Source organism: Palaemon carinicauda, chromosome 22 (genome assembly GCF_036898095.1).
Source record: "Palaemon carinicauda isolate YSFRI2023 chromosome 22, ASM3689809v2, whole genome shotgun sequence".
In the NCBI taxonomy this organism is placed as follows: Eukaryota; Metazoa; Arthropoda; class Malacostraca; order Decapoda; family Palaemonidae; genus Palaemon; species Palaemon carinicauda.
In genome coordinates, this window is record NC_090746.1 from 88,736,059 (window position 1) to 88,761,058 (window position 25,000).

The following is a 25,000-nucleotide window of genomic DNA, read 5'->3' on the forward strand; positions in this document are numbered from 1 at the left end:
TATCGGTGTCCTTGTTACTTGGGTAGGGGGCCAACAACGTCGATGTGAATGTGGGGAAAATTATGCTGACGTTGATGAAAAGTGGCCGCACCCGAATGAGTGTGTCAATACACTTGAAATTTGGCTTGAACTACATGCGTTGACCCAATTCTTGGCATCTTTAGTAATGCAATGCCATATGAACTTCGACTTCAGTAGCTGTGTATTAAATTGGTATGAGGGGTGTAAAAGGCCATGGAATAATTGAAACACCTGTTGGTGCATGGTGGCATGTACCCCCGGACGTGGACTACTGGGACAGACATCACTGAGGAGGGTAGCCTTTGAGTCATTGAGGGTGACATCTTCTCAATGGACAGACGTGATGAATGCCCTGCAGGTTTGGTACTCAGGGTCCTTTTGTTGAGCTTCTACCAATGCCTTGTAATCCATTCACAGGTGGACGGTGGCCAGCATGTATCTGGAAAGTGTGTCTGCAACGGGATTCATTTTACCAGGGATGTGTTGAAGGGCACACTTGTATTCATAAATGGCAGAGAGATGTCGGCATTGATAGTTGAACCAGGCGCCAAACTGTTGAGTGAAAGCATGCACAAGGAGCATATGGTCCATTTGAATGACAAAGGACGATCCCTCTAAGAAGTGGCGAAAGTGACAGACAACCAAATATGCCACCAGTAATTAGCAGTCGAGAGTGGAATAGCTGGATTCTGACTTGGAAAGTTTTCTACTAAAGATCATTTCTTGGAGTACCACCCCTACAGCGACATCACTGGCACAGGTGGAGAGCAGGACTGTTGCAGTTGGCCCGGGAAAGCTGAGAGCACTAGGAATGGACAGTGCTTTCTTTGCGTTGAAGGCCGCCTCCTAGGTTTTTATTTTACTTGCCCTTTAGAGAGTCGTAGAGATGGGCAAGAGTGATGGCAAAGGCTGGCAAGAACTAGTGGTAATAGTTCACCATGCAGACAAACTCTTGCCGAGCTTTGACAATAGAGGGCCTAGGAACTTCTGTAGGCTACTCTCAATACCTTCTCAGGGAGGTAGTAAGCACCCTCAGGAATCATGTGATGACTCAAGAATGCCACTTCCTTAGCACCAAAGGTACACTTGTCTTACTTGATTACAAGGCCGTTCTGCTGTAAACGGTTTAGGACAATGTATACGTGATGTAGCTGGTCCTATTTGGATGAGAAGAATATTAGATTGCCATTTATGATTCATATACAGAAGAAGATGTCCTTTAAGATGCCATCCATGAGTCATTGAAATGTAGCCACTCCAATCCAAAGGCCAAAACAGGAATAAATGAAAGTATATGTGCCAAAATGGGTGGTGATTGCGATTTTGGGATGCCAATATAAACTAAAAAATTATACTCTGACAATACCGATAATGTATATGAATCAATAATAAACGAAAAATCTACCAGAAAACCAGCCATTAAAATAAGATAAAGTAAAAGTAAAGTCAAAATAAAAGTAAAAAGAGCCTCACAAAGCTTGAAAAAAGAAAGTGAAAAAGTTTAGATTGAAATAAAACATTCAATCCAAAGCCAATTAATGAAATTGCCTTTCCAAAAAGGTTCAACTTCTTAATCTGAGTCTAATGGACCCAGTTCATCATCACCTAAAGAATGCTCTGGTAGCCGCACAGAGTCTAGATCTTCATGCATGCCTTCGGAAAAATAATACTGGAGCGCACACTTATCTCTCAAGCTTAATACAGAGGAGCATCTTGATAATGATGGCTTATTTAGTAGTGAGAGACGAGCATCTGCTAATGTGATGACTTATGCTTATCTATTGGTAAAAAGGGAATAACTGCCTGCAGAGTTGAAACTCGTCGAAGTTTTTCCTATAATGTCAAATGATGAGCAACATATGCTAGTTTGATAATAAATTCTGCTATTCTATCACTGATACTGTAACATTCTACTATGTTACCTGCATGATTTTCATCAATAAGAAAACCCACTCCAATTTATTTGCCCCTTTCATGTTTTCTGAAGCAAAATATATAACCATCTTTTAACTCCATATAGGATTCTCCAGTTCTTTTAATTTCTCTCAATTTCATTGTATCCCAAAGCTGACCGGTTTTAGTCTCCACACACACATATATATATACTGCATATATATATATATATATATATATATATATATATATATATATATATACATATATATATATATACCTATGTATATACTGTACATATATATATATATATATATATATATATATATATGTATGTATATATATACATATATATAAATATATATATGCGTACAGTATATATATGTGTATATATATATATATATATATATATATATATATATATATATATATATATATATATGTATATATATACAAACATATATTTATATATATACATATGCGTACAGTATGTATATATATATATACATATATATATATATATATATATATATACATATATATATATATATATATATATATATATATATATTTATATATATACGTATGCGTACAGTATATATATATATATATATATATATATATATATATATATATATATATATATATATATATGCGTACAGTATATACTGCATATACACACACACACACATATATATATATATATATATATATATATATATATATATATATATATATATATATATATATATATATATATATATATATATATATATACATATATTTATGTGTGTATAGATATATATGTATGTATATATATATATATATATATATATATATATATATATATATATGTTTTTTCAAAAAGGCCCATAAAAGAAACACAGGAAATATGAATAAATCACACTATATTTCGGTCAATAAACATCGACCCTCTTCAGGATGTAAAGTACTTGTACTTTACATCCTGAAGAGGGTCGATGTTTATTGACCGAAATATAGTGTGATTTATTCATATTTCCTGTGTTTCTTTTATGGGCCTTTTTGAAAAAACATGTTAAACTGTTCGATTACAGTTATAAATAAGACATATATATATATATATATATATATATATATATATATATATATATATATATATATATATATAGAGTTTTGCTAGTAGAAAAACGTTTTAGAAACCTTGATTTTCTTCAAGATCAATGCGGTACCTCTCTGTTTGTGAGGTTTTCATCTTCATACCTTATCACCATACTTTAAAACAACAGACAAATAACATAAATATCAATAAAGAAATTAGATAATTGTCTTTTGTAAACTAGAAATTAGGTGAAATTGAAAAAATAAAAGCTGTTAAAGATTTAAAGATAAAACTGGAATTCAGAAAGAGGTTAAATGGGATTCTCTCTTATGAATGACTACAAAAACATTCATTGACATCTGTCTTCTTTCCTACGACTTTATATACACGATCTAGTATTGTTCACCTCGACGATAACCGGATTAAATCAAACCTTTTACCAAAGTCACAAATACTATATGTTATCTCTACATTTAATTCCCTCCAGTTCTCCAACGTTCTAGTGTTGAGTAGTGCGCAAATGAGTCGTTAGGAGGGGACTGAGAGACGAGTCGAATACAGCTTACTTTATTTGGACGGAGCATGAATATATATACAACCCGTTCCAGTCAAGAACGGCTTAAAATTCAAGCACAATGATGCAGGAAAATACGGCCATGAACAGATTATCAGTGAGAGGGGAGAGTGATAACGACAATGTACAAAAAAACAGAAGTACCGTTACAGTGGTTAAACGTGTGTGATATACAGTAAGTGCGGTACAGTAAACATTCTGGAGCGAACAAGTTGAGCTAGACCGTTGTAGGATTTGCGTTTACATTGCATGTTTTTGGACTATGGTGCAGAGGTGATCGTGCGAGTCCACCGTATTTTTGTGACCCCAAGGAGAGGGAGACTTCGCAAAGTGTCCAAGTTTACAAGCTTTTTGCAGATTCCATTGTCGAAGAAGTGAAGGTAAGGGATGGTTAAGATAATAAGTTGTTTATCTATATATTTCATAATCTATATCGTATGAATTTATTCTATCTAATTTTCTTATTTGAGAAGCTTTCTGCGACCTTCGGATTAAGAGAACTTTCAAGTTTTTTGTTTAATTCACGTTATTTCGTACCCTGAATTCATTCTTATTTACTCAAATGCTTGTTTACTGTCTCATTCTTTTACACATATTTGATCATTACTTAAACAGATTTAAAACTGTTAAAGTTTTTTTTTCCTTTAACGCTAAGAGTTATAAACTTGATGTGTATTATCGCTTGATGACAGTTGCTTTAACCACTCCACCATAATGCTTCAAATTTCTTTGAGAAAGTTTAATAGTAACATCTTCGTCACTGTTACCATTATCATTTTCATCTATTTAACACCGGTTTTCATTATCTTTCTTTCAAAATTGCTGATTAATCGACATATTTTTTCTTTAATATTTGACACAAGATGATCGATAATGCATATTGAGTATAATGAGAGAGAGAGAGAGAGAGAGAGAGAGAGAGAGAGAGAGAGAGAGAGAGAGAGAGAGAGAGAGAGAGAGAGAGAGAGAATCTTGCTTGAATAGTTCTGCTAAAGTCTAAAGACATCAAATCTTGGAAAAGACAATTTTTAAAATTCTATCAGGGATATATATATATATATATATATATATATATATATATATATATATATATATATATATATATATATATATATATATATATATATATTTATTGTAACGAAAGGGAAAGCATACTGATTATTGGTTTGTTTGTAATGAAAAATTTATTTCTTGTTTATGGATAATACTGAGGGTATTTTATATTTTCATTTTGCGGATTAAACTTACGTAGAATTATTGGTGTTTTAGCAGCTTAAATATCACTTACTCTATATTTTATGGTGACATGAAAAATCAATTAAAAAGGTGCAGTGGTCTGAAAAAAATCTCTTCCCGTGTGTGTGCTGATCTACCTTTTGTTTAAAACCATATTCTAAACACACTGAAATACATAGGGTAATTCTTAGCATTTAAAATCAATTATTTTTCTATAGTGTTTAGGCTCAACTAAGAAAAAAATGAAAAAAAATGAGTGAAGGAAGAAAAATGGAAGAATTTGCGCCAGTGCATTTTACATCTACTTATTTAGTAAAGTTTGTGAAGGAAAGATAAATATTGTGTGTGCAAAGAGAGAGAGAGAGAGAGAGAGAGAGAGAGAGAGAGAGAGAGAGAGAGAGAGAGAGAGAGAGAGAGAGAGATTTTCAGCTGAGTTGAGACCCTATATTGCAAGGGTCGCAAATCAAATATGAAAAACTGGACAAAAAAATTTGGAAAAGATTCCTACCTCCCTGGTTACTATGAGTTCCAGCTGCTTGCAAAAAAAGAAAGAAAATAATTTTAGATCATTGATACTGCTCTCCATAATCCATTTCCCTTTTTTTATTTACTCTGTTCCCTTCAACATTCCAATTCAAATGAGACATTCTATGTTAGGCCACATGGAATACAATTAAGTGGATGCCAAACTGTTCAATGTCATTTATTTATAAAAGCCTTCACACACCAATTACCTGATAAATGTTATTCGGTTATGGCTTAACATTCTTATATACATCGATTGATTTACATAAATAAAACCAAAAATTACTTGTTAACATATGAAAAGGCATGTATATAATTGAATTGATTAATGAAATAATGTTATTATTTTCATTATGACTAGGACTGCCATGTATACTAATGATCTTTTGTAGATTGAGTGTGTTAGAATCTTACAACAATGCCCCTTATGAAAACTTGATTTTAGTTTCAATTTCCACATAATTATTTGATTTATATGAAAAAGCAAATAATAATAAATAAGATATATATTTATATACATATACATGTATGTAAAATTATATATATATATATATATATATATATATATATATATATATATATATATATATATATACTGTATATATATATATACATACATATATATATATATATATATATACTGTACATATATATATATATATATATATATATATATATATATATATATACATATACATACATACATATATATATATATATATATATATATATATATATTTATGTATGTATGTATATATACATATACTGTATATGTATGCATATATATATATATATATATATATATATATATATATATATATATATGCATATGCTGGGTCATTACAAAAATTAGAATAGCGCCAACGTATCCTTGCGTGTCATAAGAAGCGAAGAGAGGACTGGGAATCCCCTTTCCTGTACTTTTATTTCCTGAGATATATCAAACAAGAGGAGGTGGGGGGAGAGTGACTGCTCCCTGCACTCTTGTTATGGAGTGTCTGAATGTACGTGGATGTACTACAATAGAGAGTAAAAGACGTGAAATTAGAAGTATGTTTTGGAATAGAAGGATGGATGTACTGGCTTTTTGTGAGAAAAAGATAAAAGGGAAGGGTGAAGTGATAGATAGTGTCTCTGTGATTGAAAGTTGTAGAGCAACTGAGGGTGTGGCTTTATTATTGAATGAATGGATGACAGGTAAAGTAGTCAAATGGAAGGAGGTGTCACCTAGGTTAATGTGGGTAAGGGTTAGGTTGGGTAGGGAATGTTGGACTTTAGTTAGTGAGTATGAGCCACTTTGTAAGAAAAGTGAAGGAGAGCGGAATGACTTCTGGAATGAGTAGAAGAAATAATGCAGTTGTGTTGGGTGATTTAAATGCCAGAGTTGGTGCTGGAGAGAGAGAAGATGTCATCGGAAAGTATGGAATACCATGTGAAAACGAGAGTGGTGAGAGACAACTATGTATGTGTGTTGAACAAGAGTTGATTATAAGTAATAATTTTTTTCCGAGAAGATAAATATCAATAAATATACATGGGTAAGAGTGGCAAATGGAAGAGTGGTTGAAAGGGCATTGACGGATTGTGTTGATAACAAGAATGCTTGGAAGATTGAAATATGTGCATGTGTTTAAAGGTATGGCTAACGGTATGTCTGATCATTTTTTGGTTTAAGCAAAATTAGTTGTAGCAAAAGTGGGAAAATAGAAAGGGGGGTGTAAAAGGGAGGTAGTGAAGGTGGAAGAGATGAGAAACTTAGTGTTAATCTCAGCATTATTCTTTTCATAGATCATTGAGATGTAACTAACTTAAGTTCTAAGGCTTTAGTAAGGCTCCAAGTTTCTGATGTTAAAGTTGATACTGATATAACCCTCTCATTAAATACTTTTCTTTTTAGAGAAAGTGACATTTTACTTTTCATATTCCCTTTTTGTTGACTAAAAGCTCTCCATCCCATGCTTATCATTCTCTTAATTTCGGTCTCATGTCCTTGGGAAACACTTATTGTCTGTCCTAAGTACGTATATTCATTAACAATCTCTAAAGGTTCTACCATAACTTATTTGTTGTCTCTGTATTTACATTGCACTTTACCTAAGTTTTACTCATATTCATTTGCAGGCCTATATTTCTGTTTTCTTTATTCAAATCTTCTATCATCTTTTGAAATTCCTCCCCTGATTCACAAAAAAAAAAAATTATGCCATTTGCAAATCTTATGATGCTAAGGTATTCCCCATCAATGTTAATTCCTATATTTTCCTGATCTTAATTTCCAAAACCGTACTCTACGCATGTTGTGAATAATTTAGAAGAAATGGGGCCTCCTTGTCTAGCTTCTTTCTCAATCGGAATTTTCCCACTATCTTTATGTAGGTTTAGGATGCTGTACTTCCCGTATAGATATATGCAAGTGTTCTAACAGAAGTGTCATAATTATATTCCTCGTCTTTGAAGGGCTTTCATTACTGCTAGAGTTTTGACAGAATCAAAAGCTTTCATACAGTTTTGAAGTGCCCTGAATGATGTTTTGTCATACTCAGTTGATTTTTCCATTAAATGTTCAATTACATGGATATGGTCAGTTGTTGAATATATGCTTTTAAAACCTGCCTGCTATTTTGGCTGACTATCTTTCCATTTTGATCAATATGATCTCTGTATGTATTTCATATATCACTGAGAGTAAATTTATTGAGCGGTAATTTTTCAGGTCTTTTGTGTCTCTTTGTGAAATAATATAATAATATATGCTTTTCAAGCTAAAGGTAGAGAGCAGTCTTGCAAACATTTTCCTCTTATTACATGAGTGTTTATTTTCTTTCTTGATTTTTTTTTCTTAGATCCATACAATTTTACATCTCACAATTCTATGGTCGCTTGACTATAACTTGTTGAACAGTGTTACATCTTTAATTAAATTAACGCTTTCACTGAGAATAAGGTCTATTTCGCTTTTTGTTTCTACCTTTGAGCTTCTCCACGTCCATTTTCTATGTTCATTTTTATAAAAAAAATGTGCATGATTCTTAAATTGTTTTTTTCAGCAAATTCTACAAGCAAGTCTCCTCTTTCAATTATTGTACCTAAAGCTCATTCTTCTCATCTGTTGACCTATTTTCCATAGAAATATTATTATTATTATTATTATTATTATTATTATTATTATTATTATTATTATTATTATTATTATTAGCTAAGCTACGACCCTATTTGGAAAAGCATGATGCTATAAGCCCAAGGGCTCCAACAGGGAAAAAACAGCCCAGTGAGGAAAGGAAACAAAGAAATAAATAAACTCCAAGAGAAGTAATAACAATCAAAATGAAACATTCTAAGATGATTAACAACATTAAATTACATCTATAAAAACTTCATAAAAACAAGAGGAAGAGAAACAAGAATGAAAGAGCGTGGCCGAGTGTACCCTCAAGCAAGAGAAATCTATCCCAAGACAGTGGAAAACCATGGTACAGAGGCAATGGCACTACCCAATACTAGAGAACAATAGTTTGATTTTGGAGTGTCCTTCTCCTAGAAGAGCTGCTTGCTATAGCTAAAGTCTCTCTTCTACCCTTACCAAGAGGAAAGTAGCCACTAAACAATTACATTGCAGTAGTTAACCCCTTGAGTGAAGAAGTACTGTTTGCTACTCTTAGTGTTGTCAGGTGTATGAGGACAGAGGAGAATGTGAAAAGAATAGGCCAGACTATTCGATGTATGCGTAGGCAAAGAAAAAAAAAAGAGCCGTAACCAGAGAGAGGGATCCAATGTAGTACTGCCTGGCCAGTCAAAGGATCCAATAACTCTCTAGCGGTAGTACCTCAACGGGTGGCTAGTGCCCTGGCTAACCTACAACCTACAAACATGACGAAGAGCTATAAACCTTCCCTTGCTTCCAAATCAGTTTTCTTAACTCTCCCACCAATATTCTTTGAAGATTTGGCTTTTACTGTCTTTTCCTCTTCTTTCTTCTTCCACGTTGCTGTTGGTGTCAGCTTAAATTGCACCATATTCGAAATATGACGACGTTCTCTCCTTGTTTGAAGGGAAGGCGAAGACCTACACTTCCCTTCCGTGTTTCCTACACATTTCTCATAATCGATTTTCAACCTCTACTCCCATGGTCGGGCTTGTTATGTTCTATTCTGATATCCTTCTGCCGTTCCTAATCTTCTCGTACACGTACGGTAGGCGTTTAGTGTTTCCTATGCTATTCAGGATTTTTTTTTTTTTTTTTTTTGGTTCATTATTCATTCTAGCCTCCTGGCTAGTACAGTGGTAACGTGTTCGCCTACCATTCGCATGGCGGCAGATCGGTCCCAATTCGGGAACGTGATTTTAAGCTGTTTGCTTGGGAGGCCACTGCTGTGGTTGGGCACTTAGGGGTGGCGTTTAATTTGCCCCGCTGACGTTCTGGTGAGCATCTATTCTGATGAAACTGAAACCAGATACATTTCACCTTTATTTTCGTCATAGAAATGGAAGGATTCTCTGATATTCGTTACTACTTTCCTAATGCTTATCAAACCACGTCTTTAGAATCTCGTTTCTATTTACATCCATATCTCAAATATTTGCATTGCTATTATCTAATCAAACTTATATTTATTTATCCATGTCTTTTCCTGGGTAAAATTCTTATTTTAATTTCTATGAGGAATTCAAAATCTTAGCAGGAGGTATTTTAAGAAATCTTCAATTCTTCTTCTTCCCCATCGTTATCGCTGCAATAAAGGGTCGGTTGCCTGATGCACCCTCTCCAATGCCTTTTAACCAAGGCATTCTCTTCCACCAAACCTCTTCCTTACTCGCCATCTAATTCTCTGCCTCCCTCTTGATCGTCTCCCCCTAACAGGTTCCTCTCAATCCCTCCTAGGCCCTATTAAACAAATGTCAAATGCATATAGACATACGGAATTAAGTGACACTCAAAGTGCTTAGTATTTGGATCCATTACCAAAATATGCGTAAGTCCGTCATCGCATTAGCCACTCACACATCTCCTCAGGTAGTAACTTCATTCAGAAGTACTGCTATTTTTCCCTGTTGGAGCCCTTGGGCTTATAGCATCTTACTTTTCCAACTAGAGACGTAGCTTGGCTGGTAATAATAATAATAATAATAATAATAATAATAATAATAATAATAATAATAATAATAATAATAATTTACTTGTTGACAACTGTAAAGTCAGCGGATTCTTGTGCTATGAATGATTGATTACAAAAAGCATACGATCAGGAGATAAACGGCTTTAATCACAATTTTAGATGAGTAATCAAGTCAGCTTTATTAGTTAAACGTGGAGCATTATTGCCCTTTAGGTCTTTTTAGTCCGAATTATCGGAATTCCAATTTGCCTTTAAAAATGTGTAACTTTTGCCCAAATTCCTCGTTCAAATTCTTTTTCCTTATTTCCGACTTACATTCACTTAGAGAGAGAGAGAGAGAGAGAGAGAGAGAGAGAGAGAGAGAGAGAGAGAGAGAGAGAGAGAGAATGTATTGACAAAATTTCAGAGGTTTCTTATATAGGCTAATGGAAATTGATTTCTTATTTCATTCTTTAAATATGGTCGAGTAAACGAAAATAAAAAAGCCAATTAAATTGATTGTTGTGCAGTATATTATTATTATTATTATAATTATTATTATTATTATTATTATTATTATTATCATTATCATTATTATTATTATTATTATCCTTATTATTATTATTATTATCATTATTATTATTACTATTATTATCATTATTATCATCATTATTATTATCATTATTATCATTATTATTATTATTATTATCATTATTATTATTATTATTATTATCATTATTATTATCATTATTATCATTGTTATCATCATTATTATTATTATTATTATTATTATTATCATCAAAATAAATTCCGTATCAAAAAGAAACTCATTGGAGACCTCGTTCTAGCATCCATGAAATCATAAATTTTCTTTATTTATTTGTCAAACTAAAGGAAAACAACGACTTCATAGAAATGTGCTTGATTAAACCGACTTACCCTTCGGTATATGGCAGAAATAAAAGCCACAACAGAAGGCGTACACTGCTGCAACTTTAGTTTCATAACCATCAAGTTCATTGTCATCATGATCATCCCCTTATCATCATCTTATCACCATTTTCATGGCTTTCCATCTGCTCGTGATAACATCCAGTTTTGCGAAGGCTGATGAGATTTGCGATCTTATAGGCATATCTGATTAGAACGTCAGAATTTTCTCATTTTATACCATTGTTCAATGGATAATATACTGCAGCTATATCTTTTTCTTTGAAACTGAGAAAACTTACAATGTATTATGTGCGTCGAATAGATTAAGCTGGCCTTATGTCAGCATAGGAACTTTCTCTCAAGAAAGCCTACGACTGTAACCTATGACAAATTTTATTGCTTGGACAAATTTCAAGGTGCTGGTTTACTGGTTCGAGTTTGTTCAACACAAAGAGGGGACTGAAGAAGAGGAAAAATAAGGCTTTCATTAATATATATATATATATATATATATATATATATATATATATATATATATATATATGAAAGTAAAAAATAATATCGTGCTTGAGTAGAAATAAATTTCTACCTCATACTTGGATCGAACCCTAACCCCTTCAAATAGAACCCTCTGGTGACATGGTTGGTAGTAACCTTGCCTGGGGTTCGATCCCAGTATGAAGCAGAAACTTATATATATATATATATATATATATATATATATATATATATATATATATATATGTATATATATATATATACACACACATATATATATATATATATATATGTATATATATATATATATATATATGTATATATATATATATATATATATATATATATATATGTGTGTGTGTGTGTGTGTGTGTGTTTATTTTGTTATTTATCTTTCATGTGCCATGAGTTACTACGTGAAGCCCACGACTCGCCTGCGTACTGTGAATGAGTAAGAATGAATCTGAGGAGAAAACCGAAAAAGTTCTCAGAAGTCGCCGGAACATGATTAAATAGAAAAGCGAAAAGTGGATCCGAATATCAAAATCCTCTCATGGTGTCGTCTGCTGGTTGTAATTCGTTTTCCACCTTGGAAGACGAGCACACTGTGCTCTGAATCCCCTGGTAATGACAATAGCCTCAGGGTCTCAAGCTCTGTGCAAGGTTCCCATGAACACATTCATTCGCCTGATAAATATGCATCTCGAAAAATAGACGAGCACATCTTTTCTCAAATATAGACCCGTACATCTCTCTCTCTCTCTCTCTCTCTCTCTCTCTCACACACACACACACACACACACACACACAGAAGATGTCAGGAAGCCAGAAAACCTCAAATCAATCAATCAATCAATCACACACAGAAGGGTACTTCTCTCATTCCCTCTATTGCAAAAATATAGAGGTACATCTATTTCTCCGACTTAAAATTAGAGGACTACACCTCTCTTTCTCATTAGTCATAGAATAGTATATCTAACCGTCTTAAAAATAAAGGGGTACATCTCTCTCTCTCTCTCTCTCTCTCTCTCTCTCTCTCTCTCTCTCTCTCTCTCTCTCTCTCTCTCTGCTCTACCCTAGAGCAAATGGAATCGTTGCGGATGGACTAAAAGGTCTTAAGGTCTTTGAGACATCCAAAATCCTTGTAATTTCTTGTAACTCTCTCTCTCTCTCTCTCTCTCTCTCTCTCTCTCTCTCTCTCTCTCTCTCTCTCTCTCTCTCTCTCTCTCTCTCTCTCTCTCAAATATGAATATATATATATATATATATATATATATATATATATATATATATATATATATATATACATATATATATATGTATATATATATGTATATATATATATGTGTGTGTGTGTGTGTGTCCATATATATATGACACGGCCCTCCCCCCCCAAAAAAAAAAGGAAAAAAAATTACCCCTACCAGATCATCACCCTTCTACATAGATGCAATCAATTGGCAATAATTCTAACGTCATTCAAGACTGTAATTCACGTGCAACAAGCAACGCCCATTTAAGTACAGAAGAATTCTCTCTCTCTCTCGCTCCTTTTTCCAAGCAGCCAGCATAGTAACCTCCATCGGACACCAATCAGCCTAAACGACAAAAGCCGTTAAATGTAACACACGCTAATTTCAACTCTTTTCATTAACATTATTATACTGTCAAATTTTTAGTCAATGTCAACCTTAGGCACTTCTCTAACTGCAACGCTTCCAAGTTGCAAGGGACACTCAACATAAACAACAAAAGCAATTGTCACCCTTATGTGGCATATTGGAGGTCATATAAATACCTATGCCTTTCGCTAAATAAAGTTAAACTATTCAGGAGCTCACAAGTGATTCACACTAGAAGCCTACGGAGTACCTCAAACACCCAGCCTGCCTCCCAGCTCACCACTTCAACTGCCATATCCTCCAAAAATGTGCACCACTAACACTGACTCATTTGTCTACGCTGCCACAAAGAAACTTTCGCCCTTCACCAGCAGAGATGCTTTTGCTTGATTTCAACGCACCAAGGTTCGTTTCCCCCATCAAGGGCATGATCCGCTCCAGCAGCAAAGCAGACTAGCCTAAGTCCTTGTTATGATCCTCAATGACACCTTTCCAGAAATCTCCGATTAATACCCTCTGGAGCAGTAGTCACCGCAGCTGGCTTCCTGTGTAGCCAAGGTTTTTCAGCTATTACAACGATTGTTAGATCATAAGTTAACAGTATATCTTGCCTTCAGCCTCCTGCAGACGGTTTTCCTCGTGAATTGAACCTACTGCGTGCCACTTTTTTACAACGACTGCCTGAACCTGTGTGAGCCGACCTTCCTGATGCGACACCTGGCCCAGGAAGGATCTGATGACTAGAGTGGATGCCCTATGGATAGCCACTTCCCCACCACCAAGAACTCCATTAAAATATCCACTCCTGACGAAGGGGACTACCATTCAACGTTGACTGCAGCTGAGGTGCGGCTCGTGACATGCCCGAGTGGCAATGAAGTCACCCACCACCTACCTATGCCGTCCCACACCGTGGCCACGCCCACTCCCGCACCCACGCCCCAACCAGTACCTTCAACAGGCACTGAATCACGCCCCTCACTGTCAGTTGTGCTTCTACCACTCCAGATTCTTTTAAGAAATATGCTTCTGGTTGTCAATGGTAAAAAAAGCATGTAGGTAGACAAATAAAATAATCTCTTCTTTTTGCATGATTCAAGATCTAATGGGCGCTTTCGGGTATATGCTGGTGCCAGTCGTTCCCTTCTGCTACGTTCACTCTTAATGGCGTAAACCTGTAATTATAGGTCTGATGATGACTGCCTGTTGACTATCAACGGGTCTACTGTCCCCACCCACGGCACTGAGAAGCAGACAATCTCATTCTAGGGTGCCTATTACCTGTGGAACTTCTTCATCACCGACATTATACTGCCTTTCAACTGTTCAGATTTCCTATCCTCATTTCCAATTTCTGGTTGACGTCGCACATCAACATTTAATCAACGTTGGCTCTTCATCACCTGCTGAGTCAGACCGCGCTCTGCACATCAACACACTAAGGCAGTGTTTCCCAACCTTTTTTAAATGATTACCCCAAAATTTTATTTCTAACTAATCATTTACCCCATTGAACATATACCCGGTAACATCGGATGTTTTTTTGCAGCCACCTGATGAACTGTATTACTGTATGGATCATGTAGCCCGCTATTGTACATCAATGTTAAAATTATTGAGTTTTCCTATAAAATAATTATTGCAGATTTTGTGTATGAATTATAGCAATAATTATGGGAAAGTAAATAACTCAATTTCAGAACATCCTGATTACCCCAAAAATACGGGTCCATTACCCCACTGGGGTAATTTACCCCAGGATTGGGAAACACTGCACTAAGGGATGCCTACGCTCACCCCCTCACTTTATAGCCTGACCTCTTCCGCCCTGAGCTACGCCGAGCTCTCACGTTTCCTCTTAGCACGATATCTATTTGAATTTCGACCATAGCTCCTCTTAGTCTCGGTTATAATCGCACTATCCACGATTAAATTTATTTGTTTCCGTAACTCCTTTCTTTGTAGTTCTCTGAATTTCAAAATAATGACAAATCGAAAGATAAATTGTTTTCACTTACGGCGTTATTTTTGTAACAACAGCTCCGAAATAAGGATTTAATCAGTATCATTATCTATTGACTCCAAACAATGTCCCCAGGTGTTGTCATATTGACATACCCAAGGTTAATGAAATGGAAATAATAATCATGATTTTAATAATCAATGACGTACCAGCAACGGTAGCAGTATCATCAAATTCAAAATTCATGTTACAATGAATTAGTGAATGCCACTATTATGGATCTAGTTTGCAATGTTTATTGTCAAATAAAACTATGTTCAGTTTCGTAAGACATACTTTTAACTGATACTAGCGAATAGATCGAAACTCCACTTATCAGTACTTTTTGAGAGGATGTAAACAGATAAATAAAACAAATGTACAAATATCAACTCACTTGAACTGTCTCCTCGTGCCTCAGGTAACGACTCCTCACTGGTATGTATCTGAAAGGAAGATATCAAAAGAACTGTCAGAGGTGGAGTAAGAATGTTGCCTTTTGGATCTTTTGTCATTTACGATATCTAGAGGCAAGAGGAGGGAAAACAAAGGCTGGCCAATTTTCGGGCATGATTTCTTTCATTATTTTTTAAGCCTGGTACATGCTTATGAAGGTATTTATGTTTACAATAAATCTCTACCATTTTTATAAATAAGATGATAATATAATAATAATAATAATGATAGGGAAGTGGGGAATATGGGGAAAGGAAGAGTACCCCTGGATACAATCCAATTTATAGCTCAAAGGCAGGTATTCGGGATGGGAAAGATTAAGGAAATAAGGAGAAAGAGAAGTACAGGAGAACAAAAGAGAGGGGCAGACCCTCTTGCGATATTAGGGAATTGGTATTATTATTTCAGTTATTCACATTATGATGATAATATTCATAAAGGTTTTGCTACTTTTGGTACTGCTTCTAATTTTGCTTCTATCACAAATACTACAATTAAGAGAACCTCCTAGAATTAAATGAAAACGTTCTGTATACTCCTGAAAAGGTCATAAGTAAAAGAGATTAATTATACACAAACATATGTAAGTGGAGGTCCCATTTTTTTTTTCATTGTAACATTATTATTTGCCCGAAAGAGGGCATACTTATACCCCGTAACTTTTAATTTTAGGCACTGGACTGATTTGGGGATGAGCTCCGAGAAAAGATCCGCAAATATAAGTAAATGAATTAAGTCTTTGCTTCTTCCTGTGGATCCGGATAAATGTAAATATTTAGTTATTGCCTTATTAGGATTTAATTTGTGTATATATATTGTATATATATATATATATATATATATATATATATATATATATACATATATATATATATACATACATATATGTATATATACATATATATATATATATATATATATATATATATATATATATATATACTGTATATATATATATATATATATATATATATATACATATATATATATATATATATATATATATATATATACTATATATATATATACATATATATATATGTATATACATATATATATATACCTGTATATATATATATATATATATATATATATATATATATATATATAGCTATACATATATATATGTATATATATATATATATATATATATATATATATATATATATATATACGCGAGCCAAACTTTGGCCTAGATCTGATCAAATATTTACTGAGTTGACTTGACCTTCATTTGATCATATCAGAGACAAACTTTATTCAGCATTCAACAATCATTTCTTTTGACCCAGCGATATTGCCACTGGCAGATTACACAAAAGGTTGAAAGGAAACCATTATTTTCTTGTTCAAACTTGAGACTGATAAGAACCTACGAAGTAAATAACGCGAAAATACCCTTACTATAATGCCATTATAAATTTGGCTTCGCGTTAGAATAAATAACTGTCCACCATATTATTATTATTATTATTATTATTATTATTATTATTATTATTACTTGTTAAGCTACAACCCTAGTTGGAAAAGCAGGATGCTGTAAGCCCAGGGGCCCGAACAGGGAAAATAGCCCCGTGAGAAAAGGAAACAAGGAAAAATAAAATATTTTAAGAACAGTACCAACATTAAGATAGATATTTTCTATATAAACTATGAAAACTTTAACAAAACAAGAGAAAGAGAAATAAGATAGAATAGTGTGCCCGAGTGTACCCTCAAGCAAGACAACTCTAACCCAAGACAGTGGAAAGCCATGGTACGGAGGCTATGGTGCTACGCAAGACTAGAGAACAATGGTTTGATTTTGGAGTGTCCTTCTCCTAGAAGAGCTGCTTACCATAGCTAAAGAGTCTCTTCTACCCTTAACAAGAGGAGAGTGGCTACTGAACAATTACAGTACAGTATTTAACCCCTTGGGTGAAGAAGAATTGTTTGGTAATCACAGTGTTGTCAGGTGTATGAGGATAGAGGAGAATCTACAAAGAATACGCCAGACTATTCGGTGTATGTATAGGCAAAGGGAAAGAACCGTAACCAGAGAGAACGGCCCAATGTAGAACTATCTGACCAGTCAAAGGATCCCATAACTCTCTAGCAGTAGTATCTCAAAGGGCGGCTGGTGCCCTGGCCAACCTTCTACCTATGCCAACACTGAATGATCTCCCTGAGAAAATTGCTCAACAAATAAAAAAAAAAAATCACTGCATGTAAAAATACATTATATTTGTTATATATGTTAATTTAGCATAGAGAAATTGTGAAAATATTTGGTAAGAAAGACGAAAGCCCGCAAAGACCCTCATATATGGTAAGAGGCTAAACTGTTTTATCACAGAATAACAAAAGTGTAGAGGTGCAAATTAGGTATTTAACATCATATTCAGACATATAAATCTTTAAAGATTTAAAGGCCTCTCATGAATGGAAGAGGCAATGAACAGTGACATTTTCCTATCAAGCAAGACATTGCCCTAGAGACAGACCATATATAAATATGATCATAGCTAGGACCGGGGAGGGCCAGGAAATGGCTGCTGATGACTCAGAAGGTAGACCTATATGCTGTCCTAAACACCCCCATCCTTAGCTCACAAGGCTGGTGAGGTTGCAGTACCAAATTAACTAACGAGTTTGAGCGAGATTCAAACCCCAGTCTGGCGATCACCAGGCAAGGGCGCTACCAAACCTTATGAACAAAAATGGAACACAATCAAAATCAAGTACCATAAGGATGACACTGAAAGTAGGATTATACTCCGTAATAGAATATGCAAGTGGAATCTTTATGGTTTTAAATTTGCTTACCAAACGATGATGTTCAATGATTTCCATAGCAGAAAATATTTGAAAAAAAAAAAAAACACTGCGATGTTTGCCCAAAACCTGATTCTCTTTTATTCTCAAGAAGAGTTAGAGCAATATTTGAATAAATTCTGGGGCTCATCTCTTCTGGAGAAGAGTCAGAGCAACATTTTCCCTAAAACTGGTGCTGCTCGATTCTAAAGCAAAGTCTTACCATGTCAGCAAACTGTTACTCTTTTGTTATTATTATTATTATTATTATTATTATTATTATTATTATTATTATTATTATTATTATTATTATTACAAACTAAGCTACAACCCTAGTTGGAAAAGCAGGATGCTACAAGCCCTAGGGCTCCAGCAGGGAAAAATATCCTAATGAGGCAAGGAAATAATGAAATAAATAAACTACAAGAGAAGTAATGAACAATGAAAATCAAATATTTTGATAACAATAACAACAATAAACTAGACCTTTCGTATACAAACTAAAAACTAAAAAAAAAAAAAAAAAAAAACAAGAAGAGAAATAAGATAGCATAGTGTGCACGAGTGCACCCTCAAGCAAGAGAACTTTTCCCCAAGAATGGGGGAGACCATGGTACAGAGGCTATGGCACTACCCAAGTCTAGAGAACAATGGCTTGATTTGGGGAGTCCTTCTAGAAGAGCTGCTTTCCACATCTAATGTGGCAAGAATAAGCCAGACTATTCAGCGTACGTGTAGGCAAAGTAAAAGGGAGGGATCCAGTGTAGTACTGTCTGGCTAGTCAAAGGACCCAATGACTCTCTAGTGGTAGTATCTCAACGGGTGGCTGGGGCCCTGGCCAACCTACTACCTACTAGGAGAAGAGTAGGAAGCTGGCCTTTTTTAATGCATAACAAAATCATACAGTTGCAAATTATGTATATAACAGCATATTCAGATAGATGAAGCAGAGGGTTAATGTTCCAGCAACAATCCTTATGAGCAGCAATGAAACACAAGCAGGTACCGTAAGGATGAGACTGAGAGTATGATTTCATGTTATGATAGGGATCAATATTGTCAAATCCACAAGTGATATACAAATGCACAAGTGACATATCTTTGGTTTTGCTTTTGTTGCTTAGCAAACCATTATTTTCTATAATATCTTGGACATAAAGAATGACATTTTCCCAAATTCTGGTGCTCTATTATTATTATTATTATTATTATTATTATTATTATTATTATTATTATTATTATTATTATTATTACTAGCCAAGCTACAACCCTAGTTGGAAAAGCAAGATGCTATAAGCCAAAGGGCTCCAACAGGGAAAAATAGACTAGAGAGGAAAGGAAATAAGGAAATAGATAAACGATATCAAAAGTAATGAAAAAATTAAGATAAAATATAAAAGAAAAAACATTAACAACATTAAAACAGATAATTAATATATAGGCTAGAAAAGACTTATGTCAGCCTGTTTAACATAAAAGCATTTGCTGCAAGTTTGAACTTTTGAAGTTCTACTAATTTAACTATTCTTAGGTAGATGCACAGTGAAATTTGGCTTAAAACTGGGGATCATCTCTTATAAGGGAAGATTTAGAGCAATATTTCACCTAAAATTGGTGCTACTTTATTCTAGAGTTATATCCAAAATCTGGTACTCCATTGTTATCAAGAGTAGTAAGAGCAACATTTGCCAAAAATCTGTGCCCTTCAATTCTCGAGGTGAGGGAGAAAAATATTTACCCTAAAACCAGTGCTACTTTGTTTCGATAAGAGTCGAAGGCATATTTGCTCAAAACCTGGTGCTCCTGTACTCTATAGAAGTAACACCATTTCCCCCAAAACCTGGCGTTCCTCTATTCTTGAGAAGCGTTAGAGCAATATATGCCAAAAGCCTTGTGCTCCTCCATTCCTAATTCTCGATAAGGGTCAGAGCATTATTTGTCAAAACCTGACGCTACTCTATTCATGTAAAGGTTAAGAGCAACATTGGCCCAAAACTTGGTGCTTTTCTACACTGAAAAAGAACAATGATTGGGCAAAACCTGGTGTTTCACTATTGTCGAGAAGAGCCGGGGCAATATTTTCAAAAACCCTGGTGCACTTCTAATTCCTTCTCTATTTTCGAAAAAGGTCTGAGCAATATTTGCCAACAAAATAGTGTTCCTCTATTCTCGAGAAAGAGCACAGGAATATTTTATCAAGACCTGGTAATACTATATTAGCGTAAAGAGTTAGAGTAATATTTTCTCAAAAACTTGTGCTCCTCTATGCTAGTAAATTTAGGGCAATATCTGCATGAAAAATAGAGCTTTTATATGCCTGAGAAAAGTCAATGCAACATTTTTCAAAACAGAGCTGCTCTATTCTCGAAAGGTTAGAGCAACACTAGCTCGAGATTTGTCGCTCCTCTATTCTCGAGAAGAGATAGAGCGACATTTGTCCAAATCTAGTCCTCCTCTTTTCTCAGGTAAAGCTTAAGCAGAATTTATTTACCTAAATATTAAAGGCCGTCTATTCTTGGAAAGAGACATTGAAATTTGCCCCAAAACCGGTTCTCATCTATTACAGAGAAAAATCATTGCTGTATATCAACAAAACCTGGTGCTCTGTTGTTGAGAAGAGTGAGAAAAGTATTTGCCAAAAACTGCTAACTTGGGCCATGTTTTCTCATCAAACATTCTTCCCTATGAGGACTGGCTTTTATAAGACTTTCTTCCCTAAAACTGCTAACACACGTCATACTGCCTTTTCTAAAACTGCTCACTCTCCTCAGACTTTCTTCCCAACAACGGTTCACTTTCGTCCTTACTCTCTGCAACCATTCTATTTCACCATAGGTCACTTGTTTACCACATCATAGGTCACTTGTTTACCATAGGTCACGTATTTACCATATCATAGGTCACTTGTTTACCATATCATAGGTCACTTGTTTACTATATCAATGGTCACTTGCTTACCATATTATAGGTCACTTGTTTATCATAGGTCTCTTGTTTACAATATCATAGGTCACTTGTTTCCTTATCATAGGTCATTTGTTTACCATAGGTCATTTGTTTAACATAGGTCTCTTGTTTACAGTATCATAGCTCATTTGTTTACCATATTATAGATCACTTTTTCACCATAGGTCTCTTGTCTACAATATCATAGGTCACTTGTTTACCATACCAAAACAAATTATTTACTGTTACTTCCTTTGATCACAGGTATTTATCCTTTTCTGATATCACTCGCTTTCATAGAATCTTTTTTCTAGCTTTCTTTTTAGCTTTGATATCACTGCTGCACACTACATAGCACATTTTGTTTTATAATCCGTCACTCATTTTATTGCTAATTCTTCCCTCTTTTTTTTTCTATTTTAAGCCAATTCACTTCTACTTCCGTTCCTTATTTTCATATTTTTTTTTCCAATTCCAACACATTGCTAAATAGTAATTGGTGTGTGTGTGTTTTGTTTTTACTGTGGTCTTGTTTCCTACTTTCTTTATGCTCGGTACTTATTAATCTTTCTCTTCTTTCGCTGTTCACTTTTTAATGTTCTTCTACATTTACACACACTCTTTCTTATGCTATGATCCATTACTTATTCTTTTAAACGATCTCTACTAATTGAAATGTAATTAGGCTGTTTTATGTTTTTTCTCTCTCGTGTTGTCAACTCAAACTTTCTAAAGCCTCATTTGTTTTTCACCTTTTAACCTTAAATTTCTCTTTTCCGTTTTACGAGTTGCGTTCTCTTTCTAGTTTTCCATTGTTAATTCATCTTTCGCATCTTTCTACTATGCAATCACTCTCAATAGTCTAGTTATTTTTTATTATTCTTAGTCTTTACTTACGTCGTTGTTTTTCAAATATGATTACTTTTTTCGCTATCTGTAGCTTAACCGCCTCCATCTTCCACCTTCAGCAATACTGATATCATCTACTCTCTAAACACTGTTAGAAAAACCATATTTCTAATCGGAAATTCTCCGTAAAAATATACTGTTCTCAACCGTACTACAGCAAAATACAGGCTACCGTAATTTTACCATACTTTTTTTTTTATTATTTCTTACAGATTAGTGACCATAACATCACCCCTTTACGTCAATATATCCGTTTTTAAAACAGTAAATGCCTGGCAACATTTATTCCAGGATTTTTTTTTTTTTTTTTTTTTTTTTTTTTTTTTTTTTTTTTTTTTTTTTTTTTTTTTTACAGCAAATCTTCAACAGTGCACATATCTCATGATATACAGTACTTTCTCAGAACATCCTTCATATTTCATTATGAAAATTCGATTTTTCTAAGCGATATATATAATTCGCATCAAATCTTCAGGCACTGAATATGAATTAGAATTTAGGCATGGAAGAATGCAGTAAATATGAATTAGAATGTAGGCATGGGAGAATGCAGTAAATATGAATTAGAATTTAGGCATGGGAGAATGCAGTAAATATGAATTAGAATTTAGGCATAGGACAATGCAGTAATAAGCAATCATTTTCAGGCAATAATTATAAACAGTTAATCTTGAACTATTTGCACTGATCACAGGTATTTCAGTCATTCTAATCCCGGCCATAAGCTTATCCCAGATTTAGTTTCCAAACGTCATGACACTACAATCATTCATATTTCTTTGTCTATGTTTAAAGGGAAACATTCACAAATGTATATGTATGAAGAGGATATATATATATATATATATATATATATATATATATATATATATATATATGTGTGTGTGTGTATATATATATATATATATATATATATATATATATATATATATGTGTATATACATATATATATATATATACATATACATATATATAGTGTGTGTGTGTGTAAAAGTATGTATATACTGTACATGTACATTATATATATATATATATATATATATATATATATATATATATATATATATATATGTATATATATATACATATATATATATATATATATATATATATATATATATATATATATATATATATATATATATATATGTGTATATAGTGTGTGTGCGTGTGTGTAAAAGTATATTACTGTACATGTACATTATATGCATATATATATATATATATATATATATATATATATATATATATATATATATATGTACATATACATATGTGTGTATGCATGTGTATGTATGTTTATGTGAATTTTTGTGTAGCCCATATATGTATCTTTAAAAAAAAAAACCTTCACAACTTACTGACCATGACATTTTACTTTCTAAAAAGGGTAGAATATCGAATTCAATCATAATGCAGGCAGTATTACGTAATACGTCAAGATAATACAACGTGATACAGCGGTGTTAGAACTGACCTTGCTCGAGATTTTCCAAACCAAATGACGCAAGAACAAAGGAACACGAACAATCAATCATCACTGTAGGAACTCTGTTCACTTCATCCCCATATTGACCCTGCTCCGTGTTGTCTTAGAAATGATCGGAACAAAGTTGCAATTTCTAAACTTTTAGATCTTTTTCTTTACGAGAATCAACATATTTTCCAGAGACGATCAAATTTTCCACTTAATTACATCGATATTGATTTTCCTTTAGGCGTAATCTCAAACAATAGTTGATTTAAAAAAAAATATTAACCTTTGATCACGATTTTAACTCACACATAATCACTCAGATCATCTTGTTCGTTATCCATTAAGATTGAAACTAATAATTCAAACTCGTTGAAAACAAAATAATAAAAAGTATAATTGATTATTTCATTTTAATGGTATATGAATCACAATGGATATTTTTAAACGAAACACGTTTAAGGCGAACCCACCATGACAACCGTAGTTTCATTCTTGGGTTGAAACTTGAGAGAGAGAGAGAGACATCTGAGGGCGGCCTCTTACTTTACCACATACCTGGGATCCGGATAATGGGGCCAGCACCGGGACATGCAAGTGCCCATGGTGCGGCCAATGGGCGTGGGCACGACAGCCGTAGCTCAAATATCGTGGGTGCAGGCATGGGAGAAGGATGAGGTTGAGGAGGGGGCGAGTAAAGAAGGGAGAAATCCAGGAAGAGGAAAGGCCATGCCCGATCCAGCTGATCTCCACTGCAAGGCCAGAGTGACTGACTGAACCTCACTGAGGAAAAATCGTTAGAGACCGTCGTTGCTCGGCCAGGGAGAAGAATGCCGACATTTGTTAAAGAGGCACCAACCCATTTTATCCTTTTATATTGAGAGGGTATATCAATATATCAAATCTTTAGTCATGCAGATAAAGTCTTCTGTAGTATAAGA

General features: G+C 34.0%; 2 protein-coding genes across 4 annotated transcripts in view; one reads left to right on the forward strand and one right to left on the reverse strand.

Annotated features, from left to right (window-relative positions):
- Positions 1–24,827, reverse strand: part of LOC137616604 (uncharacterized) — a 54,526-nt gene extending 29,699 nt beyond the window's left edge. For 2 of the 3 annotated variants that reach the window (XM_068346500.1, XM_068346499.1), the window contains exons 1-2: positions 24,618–24,827; positions 15,879–15,927 (exon numbers count right to left, since the gene is read on the reverse strand). In XM_068346500.1, coding sequence (XP_068202601.1) covers positions 15,879–15,927; positions 24,618–24,664 — 96 coding nt within the window. In that variant the 5' untranslated portion in view covers positions 24,665–24,827. Of the gene's footprint in view, positions 1–5,313; positions 5,338–15,878; positions 15,928–24,617 lie in introns of all 3 variants that reach the window. The other variant, XM_068346498.1, reaches the window with a different exon arrangement.
- LOC137616603 (methionine--tRNA ligase, cytoplasmic-like) overlaps positions 3,756–25,000 on the forward strand; it is a 76,349-nt gene continuing 55,104 nt past the window's right edge. The window contains exon 1 of the mRNA XM_068346497.1: positions 3,756–3,949. The gene's annotated coding sequence lies outside the window, so the exon portion shown is untranslated. The remainder of the gene's footprint in view (positions 3,950–25,000) is intronic.